Source organism: Amborella trichopoda, chromosome 4, assembly GCF_054954075.1.
Source record: "Amborella trichopoda isolate Santa Cruz 75 chromosome 4, AtrichopodaSantaCruz75HAP2 v2.0, whole genome shotgun sequence".
Taxonomy (NCBI): domain Eukaryota; kingdom Viridiplantae; phylum Streptophyta; class Magnoliopsida; order Amborellales; family Amborellaceae; genus Amborella; species Amborella trichopoda.
The window spans coordinates 36142829-36162843 of record NC_142339.1 but is presented as its reverse complement, the minus strand read 5'-3'; the positions used below and the strand labels follow the sequence as shown (position 1 = coordinate 36162843).

The 20015-nt window shown below is 37.9% G+C and overlaps 1 protein-coding gene across 1 annotated transcript in view; it reads left to right on the top strand.

The window, feature by feature from the left end:
• The first annotated feature begins 17785 nt into the window (after positions 1-17785).
• The window catches only part of TDX (tetraticopeptide domain-containing thioredoxin), a 34071-nt gene continuing 31841 nt past the window's right edge, over positions 17786-20015 (top strand). Inside the window, exons 1-2 of the mRNA XM_011629902.3 lie at positions 17786-18093; positions 18194-18257. Of these exons, the coding sequence (XP_011628204.1) occupies positions 17984-18093; positions 18194-18257 (174 nt within the window). The 5' untranslated portion in view covers positions 17786-17983. The remainder of the gene's footprint in view (positions 18094-18193; positions 18258-20015) is intronic.

The window sequence follows — 20015 nt, the reverse complement described above, 5'->3', positions numbered from 1 at the left end:
TAGAAGAAAGAGAGAGAGAGAGAGAGAGAGAGAGAGAGAGAGAAAGAGAGAGAGAGAGAGAGAGAGAGAGAGAGAGAGAGTTCAAGGTGTGTAAAGAATGAACCCAAAAGAGAGTATTTATAGAATAGAGGATAAGGTTTTGGGGTTTAGGTTTTTCCATTATTATGAAACTTAATCTTGACCTTTCTGTTGGAATTGTATCCTTTCAAAGTGTTAACTTCTGACATTTTGGATAGCTCTTAAATTCAATGGGAGTAAAAGAGCAACATGACTTTATGATCTTGGTGCACTGGGACAAAGAGTCATGAAACCCCGATTGAGTCATGAGTAGGATTTATATGCATGGGGAGATACTGCGAGGGTAGAGGGTTACCGCTTAATCAGGGTCGGGTATAGTTTGTGTGCCTCTTGATTGAGTGATGGGCAGGACAATACTGTTTATATGATTATGTGATTACATATGAGCTTGATGATGAGATAATCATATACATGAAGGTTATGGCCAATAGAGTGCAATGACCTAAATCCTTGACTCTTTAAAGCCTTCTTATAGCATTGTTATACGTCATTTTTGACGTAGTTGTATTCCCAAGTCACATAAGGAGAGAGCCAGTAACAACCCGGTCCTACCGGTACCCAAGACACCATCAGACCATGGGAACATTACAAAATAATCCTAAACTGGGCAACCTCTAAAAAAGTATTGAAACGATTTCAAAATACGTGAAAAGGATATTTTGGATGCCCAAAGGATGCTCACAAAGTTTGATCACATTCCGATAAATTTTGATATGATCAAGACAAAACTCGGTTATCAAATCCAGCTTCTATCATATTAAAAAGGGACTTTATAACTACAACCCCATTTTCGGAGTTTTCAAATACTACTAGACAACTGTTATAGATTTGGAACATCAAAAATCCTTAAGGACTAAATTTGAGCCCAATCGGACCTTCCAAGACCATTCTAAGCCCAAATTACCATAAACAGGTAGGTTTCACATTATTGCGGTGCGGCCTCAATGAACCAATTGCCATTTTTTAAAATTACATTTTCACCCCTCTAGATGAAGCTAGGTCTCGACGACTCGGTCATTTTGACATATGGAACTTGTCATGGCGTGGCTTGAGACGAGAAATTTTCTAGAGAGAGATGACTCCAAAACTATAAAAATCAGAATTTTAAATGAAGACATCTCATATTTTGTGAAGCACTAACTCGAGATCCATAAGTCAAATCGATATGAAATTGGGCCCGTTGTGACTGCATCGCGAAGGGTTACAAGTTTTATACAGCTTTTACATTCAGTTAAAGGCCGGATAATACGAATTTCATGGTTGAATATGGAAATAGTTTCCCGGTTGTCAGAATCCCATTTTCCGACAACTTCCCAATTTGGGGAAATGCTCAAACGGAAACCAAATTGGACAAAATTTGGTGCCAAACGATTGTGATAATGTCCCTTTTAATTTGTGATAAAAATGAGGACTTGGAACATTGTAGATCGTACCGGATTGGTAGTCGAATTTTATGGACTTGGTTGGATTTTTGCCCCTTCATGAAACATCCATTTCAAGACGATCAAAGGGAATCAAAATGTTCGTGATAGATCAAGCATCGATTCTACGACGGTCGATCACCTGAATCACCGTCGTAAGCATCCAAAAAATCTTCCAAAGTCTAGCAATGGCAAGAGATCCCTCATGGAGGGATAGTTTTGTCATTTGCTCAAAAGAACTAAGGGGTATTTTGGTAATTTTGTCCAAAAAAGGGATTTTATTTTAATTCCATTAAATTGTAATCTTTCATAATTTGGCTTAGTTTTGAGCATGCCACCCTTATTTTGTGGTTGCTCTATATGAGGAGCTTAAGTCATTTGTAAACCTAAGTTGGGAAACTTAATAAAAATTGGGTTTTTGCCCCTTCAAGCCTTGGATTGTGCATAGCTTCTTAGTTCAAGAGAGATGAGAGAGAAAACGTTACCACTTTGGGTGATTTCTCTTGGACCTCCTACTTCCTACTCCCAACTTCCAATTGCTCAACTTCCAACTCCCAACTTCCAAACTTCTCGTGTCCAACTCCCAACTTCCAAACCTCCCACTTCCAAACCCCCAACATCTAACTTCCAACTCCCTAGAACCTCAAACTTCATACTCCTTACACCACACACCTCACCTTAGATCACCATACACCCTATCTCATACACTACTCTAACCCATTTAGGTTCATTCATCTTAGACCTTGACCCTAATCTTAGCTCTATAGGCCAAGATATCTTGCTAAGCAGCGCTCAAAAGGGATCCTCAAAGGCGTGCACAAACCCAAGCCAGCTTAGTCAGAAGCCCGTGCCATATGCGGATCCGCCCCTATCTCTCTATTTATCTCTCGCCCTCTCTCACCCCCTCGTCTAGGTCATGGAGCCACGTCATAGGTGGGTCCGCCCCTCTCGCTATTTTTCTCACACTCACCTCTCATTCATCCACCATAATTTCATTATTTATTTATCTCTTCTTCACTGAATCCCCTGGGGTACCTGTGGCATCCAAGCCCAATATCTTTTTTGTCTCTGATAATACCTCTTGAGAGAGGTGACGCCGAAAGGCTGCCCAATTTTTGGGTCAGTTTCCTCTTTTCTCTTCTCTACTTCCTCTCTATTCACTCTCAACCCCTCTAACCCTTAGTTTAGACCCCCAACCTACAATATTACCAATAGGAGGAGACCCCAAAGTATACCCCGAAGGCCATTTTTAGTGTGTGGATGCAAGTGTTGGGCAAGAAAGCGAGGTAGCCAAATTCAAATCACGCTGCAAGGATAACTGGAGGGTTTTCAAGATGATCTAAGAGGGCGAATTGCCCGAGCGCATCCCCCAAACCCAACATGGTAAGGTAGGTGCTCGAGCCCTTCTTTGTCGATTAAAATATTTCTCTTTGTAGGTTTCTATCCGCAATACAAGCACACATGCGTACACGCACGTGAGCCATGTGGTTTTTTGAGAGACGATTCCTCCGACCGGGTCACCCATATTCGGGCTAACCCAAGACGACGAGAAATTAGGCCCAACCAAGAAGGTAATGCATGGGAAGCTGCTCTTCCAAGAATCCACAGGTAAGAGGTCTGTACATGTGCCAATACAGGAAATCCCGCACCACATGCGTACATGTAGAGGGTTCACCTAAAATCCACTCATACTTAGGGATTTAGGGTCGATCATTGGTTGGAATTTGATAGACTAAAATCATGAGCCCCTGATTATGCATTGGGGGTTATGAGTCTGTTGGATTATATCGAGAAGGTGGCTTTGGATTTTCGGTCTAGCCAAGTGGAGTACTGTAATTTATAATTCAACTTCAAAGATCCTAATTTCCCTTGTAATTGATTTTAAACAATTTTGAAATGATATATTTTGATTAAAAATTATTAAAATGATTCTTATGGAAGCCTAGGGGGTCCCATATCACCCCACATGGAGGATCATGTGAGGGTGACGTCAACCCCCATGTCCCTTTGTATATTGTTGCTTTTAGTGAGGGACATTGTATTTTGGTATTTTATGGAATATTGTGATTTTGGTAAATTCTTGTTTAGCACTTGTTTAATGCAATAAATAAGAGGTTTATGCATATATATCAAGGCTTCAAGAAGGGGTATAGGGTTTGTAATTACAATCCCTGGGACTCACACAAGACATTCAAATGACAAATGGGTATCCATATTGAAGTGTAAGGGGTCCCATATCACCCCACATGGAGGATGACATGGGAATGACGTCAACCGCCATGGGGACCCCAATGTCCTATTGTATATGGTTGATCTATTATTTTTTAGCACGTTTAATACAAAAAACAAGGGGTTTGTGCATATGTGTCACGGCTTCTAGAAGGAGCATAAGGTTTGTAACTACAAGCCTAATCCGAAGGGTGCATGGTAAATGTGCAATTAACAACCTAGCTTATGTGGCATGATTTCATTAGCCCCAAATGCTCTTATAAAAATGGAGGGAACCTTTGAGATTTGATTTTTACTGGAATTTTAATAAATTACTAGAAGGGTATGCCCTCCAACTTAGTATTTGGTTTTATTAGATGTAAAGAGCATAGGTATTTTTAATAACAAGGGAAATTGAAGTGAATTAAATGAGGATAAAGGTATTTAAATCCACACCACAGATATTGATGGCATGATGGTGAATGGTGAGCTAGGATCAAGCCTCTCTTTGGAGCAATTGGATGATGATATGTAGGGCCAAGATATATCAATCTAGAAACATATCTATACTTAAGGGCTAGAGGCCCATAAACACCCTTTGAGCCTTCATTCTACATACAAGTTCATACACAAACTCTCACTAAGTGGCACACCACTCTCTCTCTACTATCATAAAGCGGCAATCCCAAGGGCCTTCTCTTCCTTTTTCTCTTTAGAAAATTACATTCAAGTTAAGGTGAGAGAAAACTCTATTAAAGCTCCTTCATGACTTCATTAATGGTAATCCAAAGCTCAAATTCAAGCCATGCATGATCTAGTTGAAAGAATAAACCCAACACTAGTCTTAAGGCTTCATCAATTGAGTAAGAACTCTCCTATTTTATTTGATTCTTGTTGGTTCATCTTGCTGTGAATTTCTAATGGGAACTCTTTCCATGCTTCCCCTATGGCATGGAAGAACTATCATCTCCCAATGTTTTATCTATGGATTTAAAATATGGTGTTGAGATTTGTTCACTCAAAATGTCACAAAATAGGGGGCACGGGCTCAACTGGTAACCCAACTTAAAAAACTCGTAGTAGAGAGAAAAAGAGGAACTCTTTTCCTATATTAGAGAGAGAGAAAGAGAAAGAGCGTGAGAAGAAGAGGAAAGTGGAAAGAAGAGGAAGCATAGTGCAGAGCCCATGGAAGAGATAGAGAAACCCATTTAGCCACTTCTTCCCACCCATGGGACGGATTCCAAAGAGAGACTAACCCATCGGTCGAGGACATGGAGAAACACATGTAAGGATACTCCGGCCATCTCTCGATTCCCCTACTCTCTCTAACTTTTTCTCTATTCTTTTGCAATTTCTTTCTTATTGATTATCGGATAAAAAAGGTTTTGGTTTTCTCTTATTTAATAATTTGATGATAGAGCAGCTATGAAGCTGCAATGAAATTGTGATGAAGCTTTGCTTTTATGTTTCACGTCGTTTTCTCCATGTTTCTTCAAGCATTGTTATTTTGCATTTTCTTTTCTACCAATAGTTAACAGATCAGATTGAAAGATCAAAAAGTATGGTAACCCTTCAAAAATAGAGTCACGAGCTAACACTAAAATGGGTTTTTGGATTGGTGATTTGCAGTAAAGTTTGATTGTAAAAGATAAACTAAAGCCATGGAAATAGAAAGATGAATTTTTTCCTCAAGAGTTTAGCTGGAATTGGCTTCATTTCGCATTGAGTGTTGATTTCAGCTGCCTTAGTCAACTCTATATCTTATTTGAATTTTAACATATAATACTTCTGGTCTATAAGTGCTTTTTTCTTTATTTTATATCAAAATGTCTGGTTTATGAGAATTGATAGTACAACTTGTACTTTTGTGCTCAGAAGAGCGGCCTGATTTAAGCCCGAAACTCTGGGTATTCTTCAATTTTAATTAATTTTCTCATCTAATTTAGTTTTATTTTCTGTATTTTCTGCTATTTCTTGATTTATAAATTTTTTTAAAGTGTTTTTAATGTAAAATGCACAGATTTGGAAACTGACGCTGCTAGTGGACCCAAGAAAGGATCAGATCTGAATAGATCTGCACCATTCTTGGGCCCTTAATTTGAGCGACCCCATTCTCTTTATTTTTCATAAAATTGACTAATTTTTTGCTAAGATTTGAGCAGATTGACACAGATTGGAGCGTACCACAAGGTATCAAAAAGACCTATTTGTAGGAATGAACTTTAAATATGAGGATGTTGCATATCTATTTTAGAATGCATATACCTAACTAAAAGTCTTGAGAGGCCAAAGAAAGACAAGAATAATAATTTAAGGATATGATATTATGTTTTCTCAAAAGAAGGCAATGCGATCCTAAGTATGAAGGAAAAATTAAAGCGATGTCTTTAGCAAGGTTTGGTGTGCATAAAATTATGCGAACTTTAACAGAACATGTGAATGGGGCAAATGCTTTGGGTTTCACTCACGTAGATGTCGAAAACCTTATCCATAGCACACGTAGGAAGGCGAGTGTTAGAGGGAGGGATGAAGAAGCTCTTTTGGCCTCATTTCGTGAGCGTCTGAGGCGAACCTATGGTTTTTTTTTTATAAAATACAGTTTGATGAAGTAGGTCAAGGTTGTAATGTGCCATGGATTGACTCACAATCAAGGATATCATATGAGCTTTATCTCGATGTAGTTATTTTTTATACAACATATAAAACATAGGCATACCACATGAATTTTGCCCCCATTATAGGAGCAAACCACCATGGATGCATTAATTAAGCACGAGACAACAAAGTCTTTTAATTTGTTGTTTGGGCATTGGCTGGAACCAGGTTACATCATTATTGACCAAGATGCAACTATGACTGCTGCAATTAAAGAAGTTCTTCCAAATGCACGACATCGATTATGTAGATAGCATATTTCATGAAAGTTTCAAGAAAAATTAGGCCATGTTGAGCTAAAGCACCCAGGGTTCTTACATGAGCTGCATAGAATCACTACTGATTATAATGAAACAATTAATGATTTTGAGAATCATTGGCCCAGAATACTCCAAAAATATGACCTCAGGGGGGAACGAATGGTTGGACACAATATATGGATGTCATTCTCTATGGTTAATGTGTATATGAAGGATACATTCTTGCTGGTGCACGGTTTAGTCAACGGAGTAAATCTATGAATAACTTTATTAAACAATATGTTTATACACCATTTTTTCAAGATTTGCGAAGCAGTGCCAGAAAGCAATTGATCATCTATATGAGAAAGAAAATATAATGGACTTCAAAAGCACTAAAGGTATTCCAATGACAAAAACGACATTCCCCTATGAAAAACAAGTTGTTAAGTTGTAGACCCATGGTGGATTTAGGAAGTTTGTTGAGAAAATTCAAAAGATACCTCCCATGGTTGTAGATTCTGTAGAAGTTGAGGGACCAATGATCACATATAGGGTGTATAAATATGATGTTAATCGACCACAATATAGAGTGGTATTCAATGAATCAGAAATCACGACAACTTGTACATGTTTCTTGTATGAACATGATGGTATTCTTTGTGCACATGTCTTAAAAGTTTTATATTATAATAATGTTATGCTGATCCCCGAGCACTACATCATGAGAAGATGGACTAAGGAAGGGAACAAAGGGATGGCATCATATGGCGATGCTGTTGAAATTAAGGCTGACTATAAGGAGTCTCAAACTGCTTGTTACGATGATTCAAGTAGAGTAGCTTTAAAGTTGTATCAAAGGGATCTAATAGTGAAAGACTTTGGGAATTTACAAAAAATATTCTTATGGAGTGTAATGAAAAAGTGGAGGAAGATATTGGAGTATGCAGAAGAGGCAACTTGTTCGAATCACGGTAGCAATATAAAAGATGTCATGCCTAGTCATAGTTACACACCATGGACTGACCCAAACATCTTATACTTGAACCACAATGTGCTCGAAACCTAGCACTGCAAGAAAGATAGCACCATGGGAGGTGAAGCCAAGCATAAAGAAGTGCTCTGTTTGTCAAAATGTTGAGCATGAAAGGCGTACTTGTCCAACTTTTTAAAGTCAAGGGTAAAATTGTAACTATGCTTGCAATTACTCGTCTCGAATCATCAACTAATCACTATTTTGAAACTTATGCAGGTCTGACATAGAAAATCCCACAATGGAGCCTGAAGCTGAGCAAAACAATATGTAGACTTTGTTATGTACACGATTCACGTTTTCAATGGTATATCAATAATAAATTTGCACTAATTGATTTTTATATATTAAATGTACTATGGTATAATGGCATGTGTTTTATATTAAATGCTTAGTTCTTTCCATGTTTAATTAGTTTCCATTCTGAATTGGTTACCGCAATAATGTATTTCCTAAAATTTCTATAATTATATTTGTTTGGATAACAATGCAAGAAGTCAGAGCAGAGGCCATATCTTTAAGAACAAGACTGGAGTTTTTTTTTTTACAATCCCAATGGTCAACCCTCAAGCTTATCATCTCAGAATTTTTTTGCAAGCTCAATGCTCAACAATCAAGCTCATCATCTTAGAAATTTTTTACAAGCCCAATGCTAGCGGAGAATACCTTGTCTTGGAATGGAGCTTCAAAATGGTATGTTTGTGTAGCTTCCATATGATGCAAATTCATGTTACAAGTAGAATTTTATATAGTGTCAAAGTGTATGTTGAATAGCTTTGAATTGGAATTTTTGTATAGCTTTCTATTTTGAAAATTCATGTTGCAAATAAATTTTTTGTATATATTTGAAATGAAATTTTTGCATAGCTTCCATATGTTGCAAACAATATGCAGATCTCTCGTGCTATCCCACAACTTAGCTATCTTACTCTCTTTCTCACTGTGTGTGTGTGTGTGGTTGTCTCTCTCCCACCCCCCTACGAACTCTATGGATAATTTGTGCTACCAATAGTACTCATTAACTTCTAACACTAAAATACTAGTACTCCAAATCTATCACAAAAGAAAACTCTCTATATGCACAGAAGGCCGACTCTAAACTCTAGCACAAAAAACTCTATGTATGAAAAAAACTCTGGCACAAAACCTTCTGGTGCCTAGAAGGCTAGTCCGACACATTTTACTCCCGGTCACACACATAACCTTCTGGTACCCAGAAAATTGGTCCAACACATTTTACTCCCGGTCTCGTACAAAACCTTCTGGTGCGCAGAAGACCGATCCGACACATTTTACTCCCGATTTGGCACATATCCCTCTGGTGCTCAGAATGCCGCTTCGACATATTTTATTCTCAGTCTGACACATATTCTTTTGGTGCCCAAAATGCAGTTCCAACACATTTTATTCTTGGTCTAGCACAAATGCTTTTGGTACCCATAATGCTAGTCCGACACATTTTATTCTTGGTCCGATACATATTCTTCTGGTGCCCAGAAAGCCGGTCTGGCACATTTTATTCTCGCTCCGACACAAATACTTATGATTACCATAATGCCAGTCCTACACAATTTATTCTCGGTCTAGCACATATCCTTCTAGTGCTCAGAATTTCGGTCTGACACATTTATTCTCGGTCCGACACATATTCTTCTGGTGCCCAAAATATCGGTCTGATATATTTTATTATCGGTCCGACGCAAATGCTTATGGTGCCCATAATGCCGGTCTGACACATTTTATTTTCGATTCGACATATATTCTTCTGGTGCTTAGTCTGCTGGTCCAACACATTTTATTCTCAGTCTGATACAAATGCTTTTGGTACCCATATTCTTCTAGTGCCATTCTTGGTTAGACACAAATGCTCCCGGTGCCCATAATGTCGGTTCGACACATTTTATTCCTGATCTGACACATCTTCTAATGCCCAAAATGCCGGTCTGACACATTTTATTCTCAATCCAACATAAATGCATCTGGTGCCCATAATGCCAGTCCGACACATTTTATTCACGGTCTAACACAAAACCATAAAATTTAGGAATTGTTCTAAACTTTCAACTTGTGAATTTCAAAGAGAAATTTAGGACATTGGAATGCTAAGAAATAACCATAAAATGTATGGGCGTGGAGAGAGCCTTCATTTTTAATTTATGTTAGATAGAAATGCCATTTCTAATTCTATCAAATTTATACACCAGATATTATCAGGTAAGCAGTAGATATCAAGACAGAAGCATACATGCTCTCAAAAAATTACCCAAATTTACTTCTAGCCATAAGAAGTGATTAAAACTACCACTGATTGCCCATTTTGAAGAACTTGAATTGCAGTCCATGATTCCCACAAGGAATTACTATGTATTTAAGGTCTTGTTTGCCAGGAAAAAGACAAAATGTATAAAAGACACCAAGGAATTACTACGTATTTAAGGTCTTGTTTGCCAGGAAAAAGACAAAATGTATAAAAGACACTAACAAGCAGGACCTTATGAACTGAGTTTCAAGGCATGGCTAAACACTCCCAAAATGATCAGAGCAGGCCACTTAAGGTAATTCATTTGAGTAAGGTTATTGTCTTAAATAGATGTTAATAATATATAGAGTTTGAGGGCAAGGAACTACATCGAAATGTGCTTACAGAACTGAGTTTGTACATATCCAACTACAAAGACTTTAAATTACAAATATGCAAGAGGCCCCTATCTAAGTACACCCTTCCCCTTCACCCTTGGTCGAAGTTCTAAACTGGGTTCCTTAGGCATAGTAGGACATTGATACTGGTCTTCTCTTATCTTTGTTCTCCTTTCATCATCCTCCTTAGCTTCATTCTCCTTTCGTCCATTTTGCTTCTCACCATCCTCTTTGCTTTCACTATCCTCCACATCATCCTCTTCGCTTTCACTCTCCTCTCTTGCATCTGGTGTGTTCTTTACTAACAATTCATAGGCTGCGACTACATAATGCCTGTAATCCTCAACTTCTAACACCCCTATACAGGTGTGTTGTTGCAATTACAACAATATTTACATAATTACAAGACAAATGAGATTGGATAAATTTGGTTGAATATATAACAAAAACATTTAATGAAATACACAACTAAATAATTTACCCATGACAGGGAGCAGGTTGGGTTATTGACAACTTCAATAACATTGTGTTGACATTTGCACCAATCTCTAATCTCCATGCTCAACTCATCCTCCCAATTTATAAGGTGCACACCAACTTTCTCCCTCATATCCCACTTCAAAGGCTCAACAAGATTCCATTGGACCTTCCCAAGTTGCTGAAGCATGTGATTGGGCATGTAATAGTCTGCCATATTAAAATGTATTAGGAATGATTGACACAATGCGGCTTCCTTACTTATTTGGTCTAATACTATATAGTCCTCTCCTCAAGGCTCCTCATATGGTTCTCAATTCACCTTAAGAAAACAAACATGCCACAGTAAGAACTTATATACATACATGATTACTTAATTAACTACAAAAATAAAACAAGAAAGGGGGTCCTTTAAATATGGCAGTATCAGTTACCAATTCAGGGTTGACTGATATTCCCTCTACTTCAAAGGTGGGAGTTGTTTTGACTTACAAGAAGATTGTGCCTATGAAAGTAGGATCATCAGTCTAAGGAATAAGAAGGTAGGTGGTCCCTTGTCCTCATATTGTAGAGGTGAAATGGATGGGGTTGATCAAAGGCTTCATGATTGTTCTACTATGGGTCCACCTTTTCTGAATCATGACTCAAATTCTTTGCGTGTTGTGGGAGGCGACGCTGATAAGTCAGATGGAAATCATGCGAAACTTGTGGAAGGTAAGGATAATATTTTGGAAAGTGAACCGCTATGCTTGGTAGTTGGTTTTCCTATCAACCAGGTGGAGCTGTCCTTGAAACCTTCCATTCTCTATGCTAGGAAAGAGGACTTGGAGATTGAAGAGTCTTTCTTGCTAAAAGGTTGCTTGTTGGGAAAGATCTTGCTTCTTCTCTCCAAATTAGGTTTCTTAGGCCACTGAGAATATTTAGAATCTCTTTGACTGTTGTGGTTTCTTCTTTTCAAAGATAGGATGAAGCTGCTGACGTATAGAAGTGTAGTGAGAACGGGGCCTCCTGCCACCCCCAAGCCGATGTTTGATCCTTTGTAGGTTGACCCCCTTCCTATCATCCCTGTTGATCCTGATGATAACATGGAGCCTCTTGAGGACCTAGATCTTGATAACGTGGTGCCTATTGAGGCATTGGTTGAAGATTCTTTGCTGATGAACAAGATGGAGCAGGAAGACTATTTTGATGCTCAGGGAGCCTTGATGGAGGTGGATGACCAGGTTCCTCTCAATATTCAGCCAGAGATGGAACTTCCTCTGTTATTTTCTTTTGTGGAAGATGCAAATCAAAACGTGAAGGAAGAAGAGAAGGAGGAAGAGATTAAGGTTACTAAAATGTTAAGTGACATGGAGGTGGATTTTCAAGGCCCCCTGGGGGTAGTCTTCAATGAACTTAAAGAGAAGAAAAAAGCCAGGAAGTTGGTTGAGGAGTCTAAGGCCAAGGCTCCAGTTGATGGTGCTATGTCACAAAAGACCCTTGTAAATAATGGCAGAAAGGCTAAAGTTAAAGGTGCTTCCAAACCTACAAGTTCCTCTGCAAGAATTGCTTAGAGAGGTGTTATTATTGGAGGAGCTAAAGTCGAACCTAATAATATTGCTGAATACTCGCTGATTGAACTGAGCAGCAGTGGGCCGTCTTCTTCATCGGAGATTTATTGGCCTTGAAGGAGGCTCTGGTGCTGGAGGAAATCTACTTCGGACCATGTGTTGAAGGTCCAATTGCTTCTTCCTCTAACCCTTTTTTATGTTAATTCTCTCATGGAATGTTAAGGACCCCAGAAGAAAGAGTGATATTTTATTCTTTGTTAGAAAGATTAAAACTACTATTCTCATTTTGCAAGAGACTAAACTTCCTGGTCCCTCAGTTTCGGGGGCTAGGAAAGTTTGGGGCTCTGGTTCGGTTGCTTTTGTTGGTACTGATGCTGTGGGGGCCTCTGGGGGCTTATGGATTTTGTGGAACCCCGTTAATTCTACATAAATTTGATACTTCTTTTAGGGATGGGATGCTTTTTGTGGGTTTTCATGGGACTATGTTGGGTTTTACTTGGGGGCCATTGAACGTGTATGGGCCTCACACAATAGCGTTAAAAGATTTGTTTGTGAGTAAGTTGGCTATTTTTTGCAAAGTTTTAATTTCCATGTTTGTCTTGGTGGTGACTTTAACCTTATAAGATGGTCGGATGAGTCTTCATCTATGGGGTCCTATTTCTTCTAGAATGAGGTTATTCAATCGTTTTAATGAAGATTATTCTTTGATGGATCTTCTTATATACGGTGTTTCTTTTACATTGTCAAATAGAAGCTTGTCTCTTCTATCAATGTCTAAATTAAATAGATTTTTAGTTATATGGAGTTGGGCAGATGCCTTTCATTTGGTATCAGTCAGGGCCCTCCCACGTCTCTCGTCTGACTAAGTGCCTCTTCTTCAAACTAGTTTTCCTCCAGGCGGACCTAAGCCTTTTTGCATGGAGATTGGGTGGCTTGAGGAAAAACAAGTTGTTGAGTCGATAAAGGCTACTTGGGTGAATAATGTTACCTATGGTTCTATGGACTTCCAACTGTATAAGAAACTGATTAATATTAAACATAAGTTGATCCTGTGGAAGAAAGATAACAAATTTAATGTTAAGCCCAAGATTGACGAGGTTCTCATAGAAATTGAATCGATTGTATTCTCAACTAAGTGGGATTTTGACAGAGGAAATGATGAATGAAAGAAAGGTTAAACTCAAGGACCTTAATGACCTTCCTAGAATGGAGGAAATCTATTGGAGACAAAGGTCTAGGACCAAATGGGGAGGGTGATCTTAATACGAAGTATTTTCATGCCATTGCTAGTCCTAGGAAACATCAAAGTGATGTTTCTAGCCTATCTCTACATGGTATTAATGAAGATGATTGTGATGTAGAGATAGAGAGATCATTGCTCATTTCAAAAAGGCATTTTTTTAAAGGTGAGATTTACCCTTAAACTTGAAGAGTTCCTTTTAAAGTTCTTCCATCAAGTGATTCTACGCAACTGGAAGCAGTGTTATCCATGTAAAAACTTAAAAATGCATTCTTCTCAATCCCGGGTGATAAGGCTCAACATTTGGATGGTTTCCCGCTTTTCTTTTTCCAAAATTTTTGGGAAGTAGTGAAAATAGAACTTTTGAAAATGGTCAGAGGATTTATGCTGAGGGGAAAACTTTTCAAAGGGGTAAACTCGACCTTCATTGCTATTGTCCCAAAGAAGTCCACTATTTCGGTTGTATGATATTAGACCTATAAGCCTTCTCACAAGTTTGTGTAAAATTGTTGCTAAAATTATGACTGAGAGGCTTAAAAGGGTTCTCCCATTGATTATTTCTGGTCCTCAATGTGTCTTCATCCGAGATCTAAACATTACAGATAATGTGTTGGGGGCACAAGAGTGTGTTTATTCGAGATTGATTAGTCAACTACCTGAGGTAATAATTAAATTGGATATGGAGAAGGCTTATGATATAGTCAAATGGGGTATTTTGTTGAAAATCTTGAAAGACATGGGCTTTGGTAAAAGATGAAGGAGTTGGATCTTCGGTGTTTGTCATCTGCTCATTTTTCTATACTTATTAATGGTAGACCTAAAGGCTCTTCAAGGCCTCAAGAGGATTACACCAAGGTGATCCTTTGTCGCCTTTTCTCTTTACTATCTATGCAAAATGCTATAATCTTTTGATCAAGAATGTGGAGGGTGCAAGCAATTTTATGGGTTTTCTTGTGGGGAATAATGATCTTTGTGTGTCTTATCTTCAATATGCTGATGACACCCTTATTTTTTGCTAGGAAAATATTGTTCAAGTCTCTAACATTGCTCGTTTCTTGAATTGTTGTGAGGTAACTATGGGTTTGAAAGTAAACTTTGATAAGACTTCTCTCTTTGGTATTAATTGTAGTGAGGTGTTGGTGAAGGATTTAGCTGATGCTTTGGGTGTTCAGTGGGATCCTTTTCCTTTACCTATTTGGGCTTCCGATTTCTAGTGGGAGGCTACCCATTTCGGTTTGGGACAAAGTGCTACAACGGGTTCAAGGGAAATTGGATCTTTGGGAAACAAAATACCTATCTCTAGGGGGAGAGTCACTCTTTTAAGCTCTTGTTTGGCCAATTTACCCATCTATCAGATGTCGATGATGGAAATGTCATCCTCTATTGTTAAAACAACAGAATATATAAAGAGAGATTTTTTATGGGGATCTGGTGATGAGGCTAGAAAGTACCATCTCCTCCGATAGGATAGGGTTTGTACTCCAAAGAGTGAAAGTGGTTTGGGCATTAGAAAGGTGGGGCTTGTCAACCAAGCCTTGCTATGTAAATAGTGGTGGCGGAGTCTTAACTTTAGAGATCAACTGTGGTATTAGGTACGCTCCCAAAAGTATGGAATTGATGAGGATGATTGGTGGATTGGTGTTGGTAGAGGTAGCACCAATCGTTTTGTTTTATGGAGGGCTATCTTTCTTTGTAAACCACTGATTCATAGAAACATTCGATTGTATATTGGTGACGGATACCGGATCTCTTTTTGGCACCAGAAGTGGCTTGGTGATATGCCATTGAAAGTGGTTTTTCCTGAGGTTTATGAAAAGATGATGCACCCTCATGCAAAGTTACCTTGCTTTTTTTGAGATGCTAAACCAGGTATTTATTCCTAGGAATATGATAGAAGAAGTGGTTTGGGAGATAGAATCATATGGTGTTTTCTCAGTCAAGTCGGCTTATCGATTACTATTTCATGACTGTGATAGGTGGTCTTTACTTGAAGTGGATACCTTCTAGAAGTGGCATGTCCCATGTTCGAGTATTCCTTTGGCTAGCTGCCCAAAACAAAATCCTAACTGTGGATAACCTTATTAAGAGGGGGAAGATGTTGCCAAATATTTGTGTTATGTGTAATGCTGATGAAGAATCTGGGGCTCATCTGGTTTTTCACAGCCCGTTGGTCTCAAGTATTTGGTCGTGGTTCTTTGCTCATTTGGGGGTGTCTATGGCAATGCCTCAAAGTGTGTTGGGTGTGGCAACCAATTTAGCCCTTCCTCATCTCCCTAAGGCTGGTAAGGTGGTGTGGCAAATTACTAAGGCGATAATTATTTGAGAAGTGTGGAAAGAGAGAAATAGAATAATTTTTAAAGGTATTAGTTTACCTTTTCAGAGGGTACTCAATTCTATAAAGTATTCTATTTGGCGCTACTTGGTAGTAACATATGTGGGACATGACATTACGGAAGTTGATATTTCCTTAAACTTGGATAATCTTTATTATATGAGTTGTTATAGTAATAGGCCGAGATCTATTTGGATTCCATCTTCTCAAGGGGGGCTTAAACTCAATTTTGATGGGAGCTCTTTTGGGAATCCTGGGTTGGCTGGGTTTAGTGGGACAAATAGAGATTTGAATTGTGGGATAATCTTTACCTATGCTAGCTCAATTGGAGAGATCACTGCAAATCATGCGAAGCTCCTTGCTCTGTTCCATGGTTTGAAGATTTATATGGCCAAATATTTGAATTCCTCTTTGACTATTGAAGGTGATTTGATGAATGTCATCAGTTGGTGCAAGAGAGAACTTAGAGTTCTATGGGAACTTAAGTCGTTGTGGTTGCAAGTCCTTCATCTCGCGGATTTGATTTCAGTATTTTTTGTCCATTTCTATCGAGATGCTAATTCTTTGGTAGACTCTCTGGCTAAATTCGGTGTTTCATGCTCTGCTATTGTGATATCTGATGATGTAATTATTCCTGTCTAAATCCTTTTCTATCAATAAAATTGTGACAATTTTGGTATAAAAAAAGAAATAAAAGCAAACATGACTCCTTTTGTTTCCCTATGAATTTGGAAGTTTAAGATAAGAACACCGCATACTACAAAAATGACTTGCAGCAGATTTTTAATAAAAAACAAGACTATGAAGATGATGAACTGCGAACATATGCCTTCTTATGATTCTAATCCATTAAATTTCTATTCCAATTGCAAGCGAGGGGACGCATACGATCAAATGGAGCCTTTCCCATATATTATGCTATTCCTTGATGTCCAAACATATCTCAAAGGAAAAGAATAATCCATGAAAACTTTTGACTGTATTTTCCAAGTTACTCTCGAGTAGGGAAGAATAAAATAAGACTTCGATTGTAACTTTGAAGGTTTATTTTTGAAAGGTAAACATTCTAAACGAAGCCAAAAGATTTCCTCCTCATGAGGGAGGATACTATCCATTTCCTCCTTCGAGCAAAATACATGGACACTTTTTGGATTCAAATTTTGGGATGTAAATGATCTTGGCAAAACAATTTCGAAAATACACTCTTTATGTATTAAAAAAAACTTATGCCTCAAAATTAAATAGAGACAATTAAATTTTTGAATGGCCAGATCTTTTGTCACAAAACTTGAAATCTATGTTTTATTTTTTTAAAAAACAATTATGTCGTAATTTTTATGTGTTTTCTAAATTTTTACACTAAAATATTATCTAAATAAGTATTTTGAGCGTGGGAGGAGACACACAATATGCTCCCGTAGGATCATAGTGTATGCGCTCCTAAAAGAGAGAAAACATAGCGTGCAGTTTCCTTCGCCTACAATCTACACGTAGAAAAAAGAGAATTGCAGCGCTCTCCATGATTCTCCCTCGGGTGAGGTTTGTATAAGGTCTATACTAATGAAGTGAGGTTCATCACAAAATTAGCTGAAAATAAAATTTTGATGTGGAAAAGCTTTGTGATGATATGAAAATTTATTGCTGCCCTTAATTATAAAATTTTAAAGTTTTATAAATGACGATAATTATGTAAATCTATAAATATTGTAAAATCTTGAAAATAAACAATCCAAATAATAAATTATAAAATAAACTATTTTTAGGGTTATAAATTCTCGTTTTTTCATTTCTATGAATATCGAGGTCGAGACCATCGATGTGATAGTTTTCTATCACAAAAAGAGCTTTCTCAAGTGGATTTAGATGTACCGTACTCATACACTATAAGGTGTAAACCTCATATGAACTTTTTCCTGCCCTTTCGAAAAGTTTTTCCCCTCTCATGTAAAATCTACGCAGCTCCTTCACCTTCGAAGACGGCTTCGGGAAAATATCGGCGAATTACAGCACACAAGTCCGAAGATTTCAAAGTCTTGGGATTACTTCCCTCGCTAAGCCATATCTTTCACCTGTCCTTGCAGTAAACGAAAGTAGAGCTTGTGGCCAAAAGGCCATGGATGCTACAAAAATAAGCCAATTGAAGCTCTTCATTGAGCAATGCCAGTCTAATCCTACCATGCTGAGAGACCCATCTTTGGGTTTCTTCAGGGATTATCTGGAAAGGTGGGCTCTTCCAGATTCTTTGTTTTTAATGGAAGTTTTGCGGAGGAATTTGACATTTTCTTGTTTATTTTATTTGATTTTTTTGGGTTCTTGACTTCAGGCTTGGGGCCAAGCTGCCAGCATCTGTTTATCGCTCGGGGGAAACACCGAGCACCGGGGATGTGGTAAGGGACTTATCTCGTGGTTCGATTGGATTTTTGTGTCTTTCTTTTTCGTTTGAGTTTTTTTACTGTTCGATTGAATCTTCTTGGGATTTTCTTGTTGAAATAGTGAAAGTTTGTTACTTGGTTTCTGGCTTGTGATAGATTTCACTCTGGGATTGATGGATATGGTTTTCAATTTTTCATAATATGATATTCGTTAATAAGATGTAATTTCTATGATTCTAACTAATACTTTGAATACTTTAAATCATTATTGAATGTTTCTAATCAATCATCTCTACAGTTGGAATTCTGATTTGACCATTCAGCCGTTCTCTTTGAGAAACACTTCAATTCTAACAATTGATTCTATTTTATGATTGATGAATCACAGACCCAGGATTGGGATGGTTAGGTTTGCAATGTAGTCGCTTATTTCATTTTGTGGCCATCATAGTTGTGTTGGTTTTATTTGAATGTTCTAGCAATTTATCATAGAAAAAAAAATAAAAAATTCATCAAATATTTTTACATGTTTGATTGCGGGTTGACAGAGAAACTTAGGGGGAAGAGAGAGAACATATGACAGAGAAAAAAGGTGAGTTTGGGTGGATTTTCTGAGAGAGAATGCTGTTTTAGGGCTTGTGAGAGAGAGCCTGCAAACTTTTATATTCTCCATGCTTACATTGCATTTTTTATTAGTGCAAGCGAGAGTTTTCTGCCCCATGTATGTGGACAATTGCAGAATCATACAAATTTTTATGTTTTTTTTTCCTTTTTTATTGACAATTTTTGTCCACTTCTCTTTTACCCAGGTGTGGTTTTTTTGTTTACAATTGGTATCAAAGTTCTAGGGTTTGAGATCATTGTTGGGTATGTGGTTTTTATTAGATTGCAAATCTTTGAAAATGGCCGGAGGTAGTTCAATCAAATACAAAATCCCAAAGTTTAATGGTTTGAAAATTTTCACCCTAGAATTTAAAGATGCACGTTATGTTGGCGAATGATGGCTATGTAGTGGCTTTAAAACTCAAAGGAAAGAAACAAGAAAAGATTCAAGAAGAGGAGTTCAATGAGAAGGATGAGTTGGTCATGACAAACATTGCTTGGCTTTGGATAAATTTGTTTTGTTCATTGTCTCCTTAAAACCATTGGCAAATGATTTAAGGGCTGGCTTAAGGTTAATCTTTTCTTGATAATTTTTTTTTTCCTTGACAACTTTTAAATTTAAATACGAGTGATGGTGCTTCTTTGCAAGGGCACTATGGGAATAGAATTCTCTAATTAGCAAATTGATCATATTGGATGTGAAAATTGACGAAGAAGGAAAGATAACCTTGTTACTTTGTTCAATTCCATAATCATAGGATGGACCATAATTGTTGGGATCAGGAGTTGGAATGGTACTGGGCTTGGGGTGTGGGGCGGATCATGAAATACTAGAAGATCCCTATGGTTTGGAAGTCCAGTGTTTTAGAAAATGCAAGGCGGCCGGGGGTGTCTAGGCCGCCCAACGCTTAGGTGGGCATCCAGAACCTAGGTGAACCAGTAGAAAGAAAACTGTCTCTATAGTCTAACAATATAAGTATAACTGCATAACACATAAGAGTTGGGACTTATGGCACATCAAATGTATTGTACCCAAGTCCACAAAACACACACTCCTCCATACTCCACAAGTTCATATCCAATTATCCATAGGCTGATAGTCCACACTCCACAAATGGTTAAAACTTAAAATTTACCAATTACCAAACTAGTGAACCACAAATCCACATA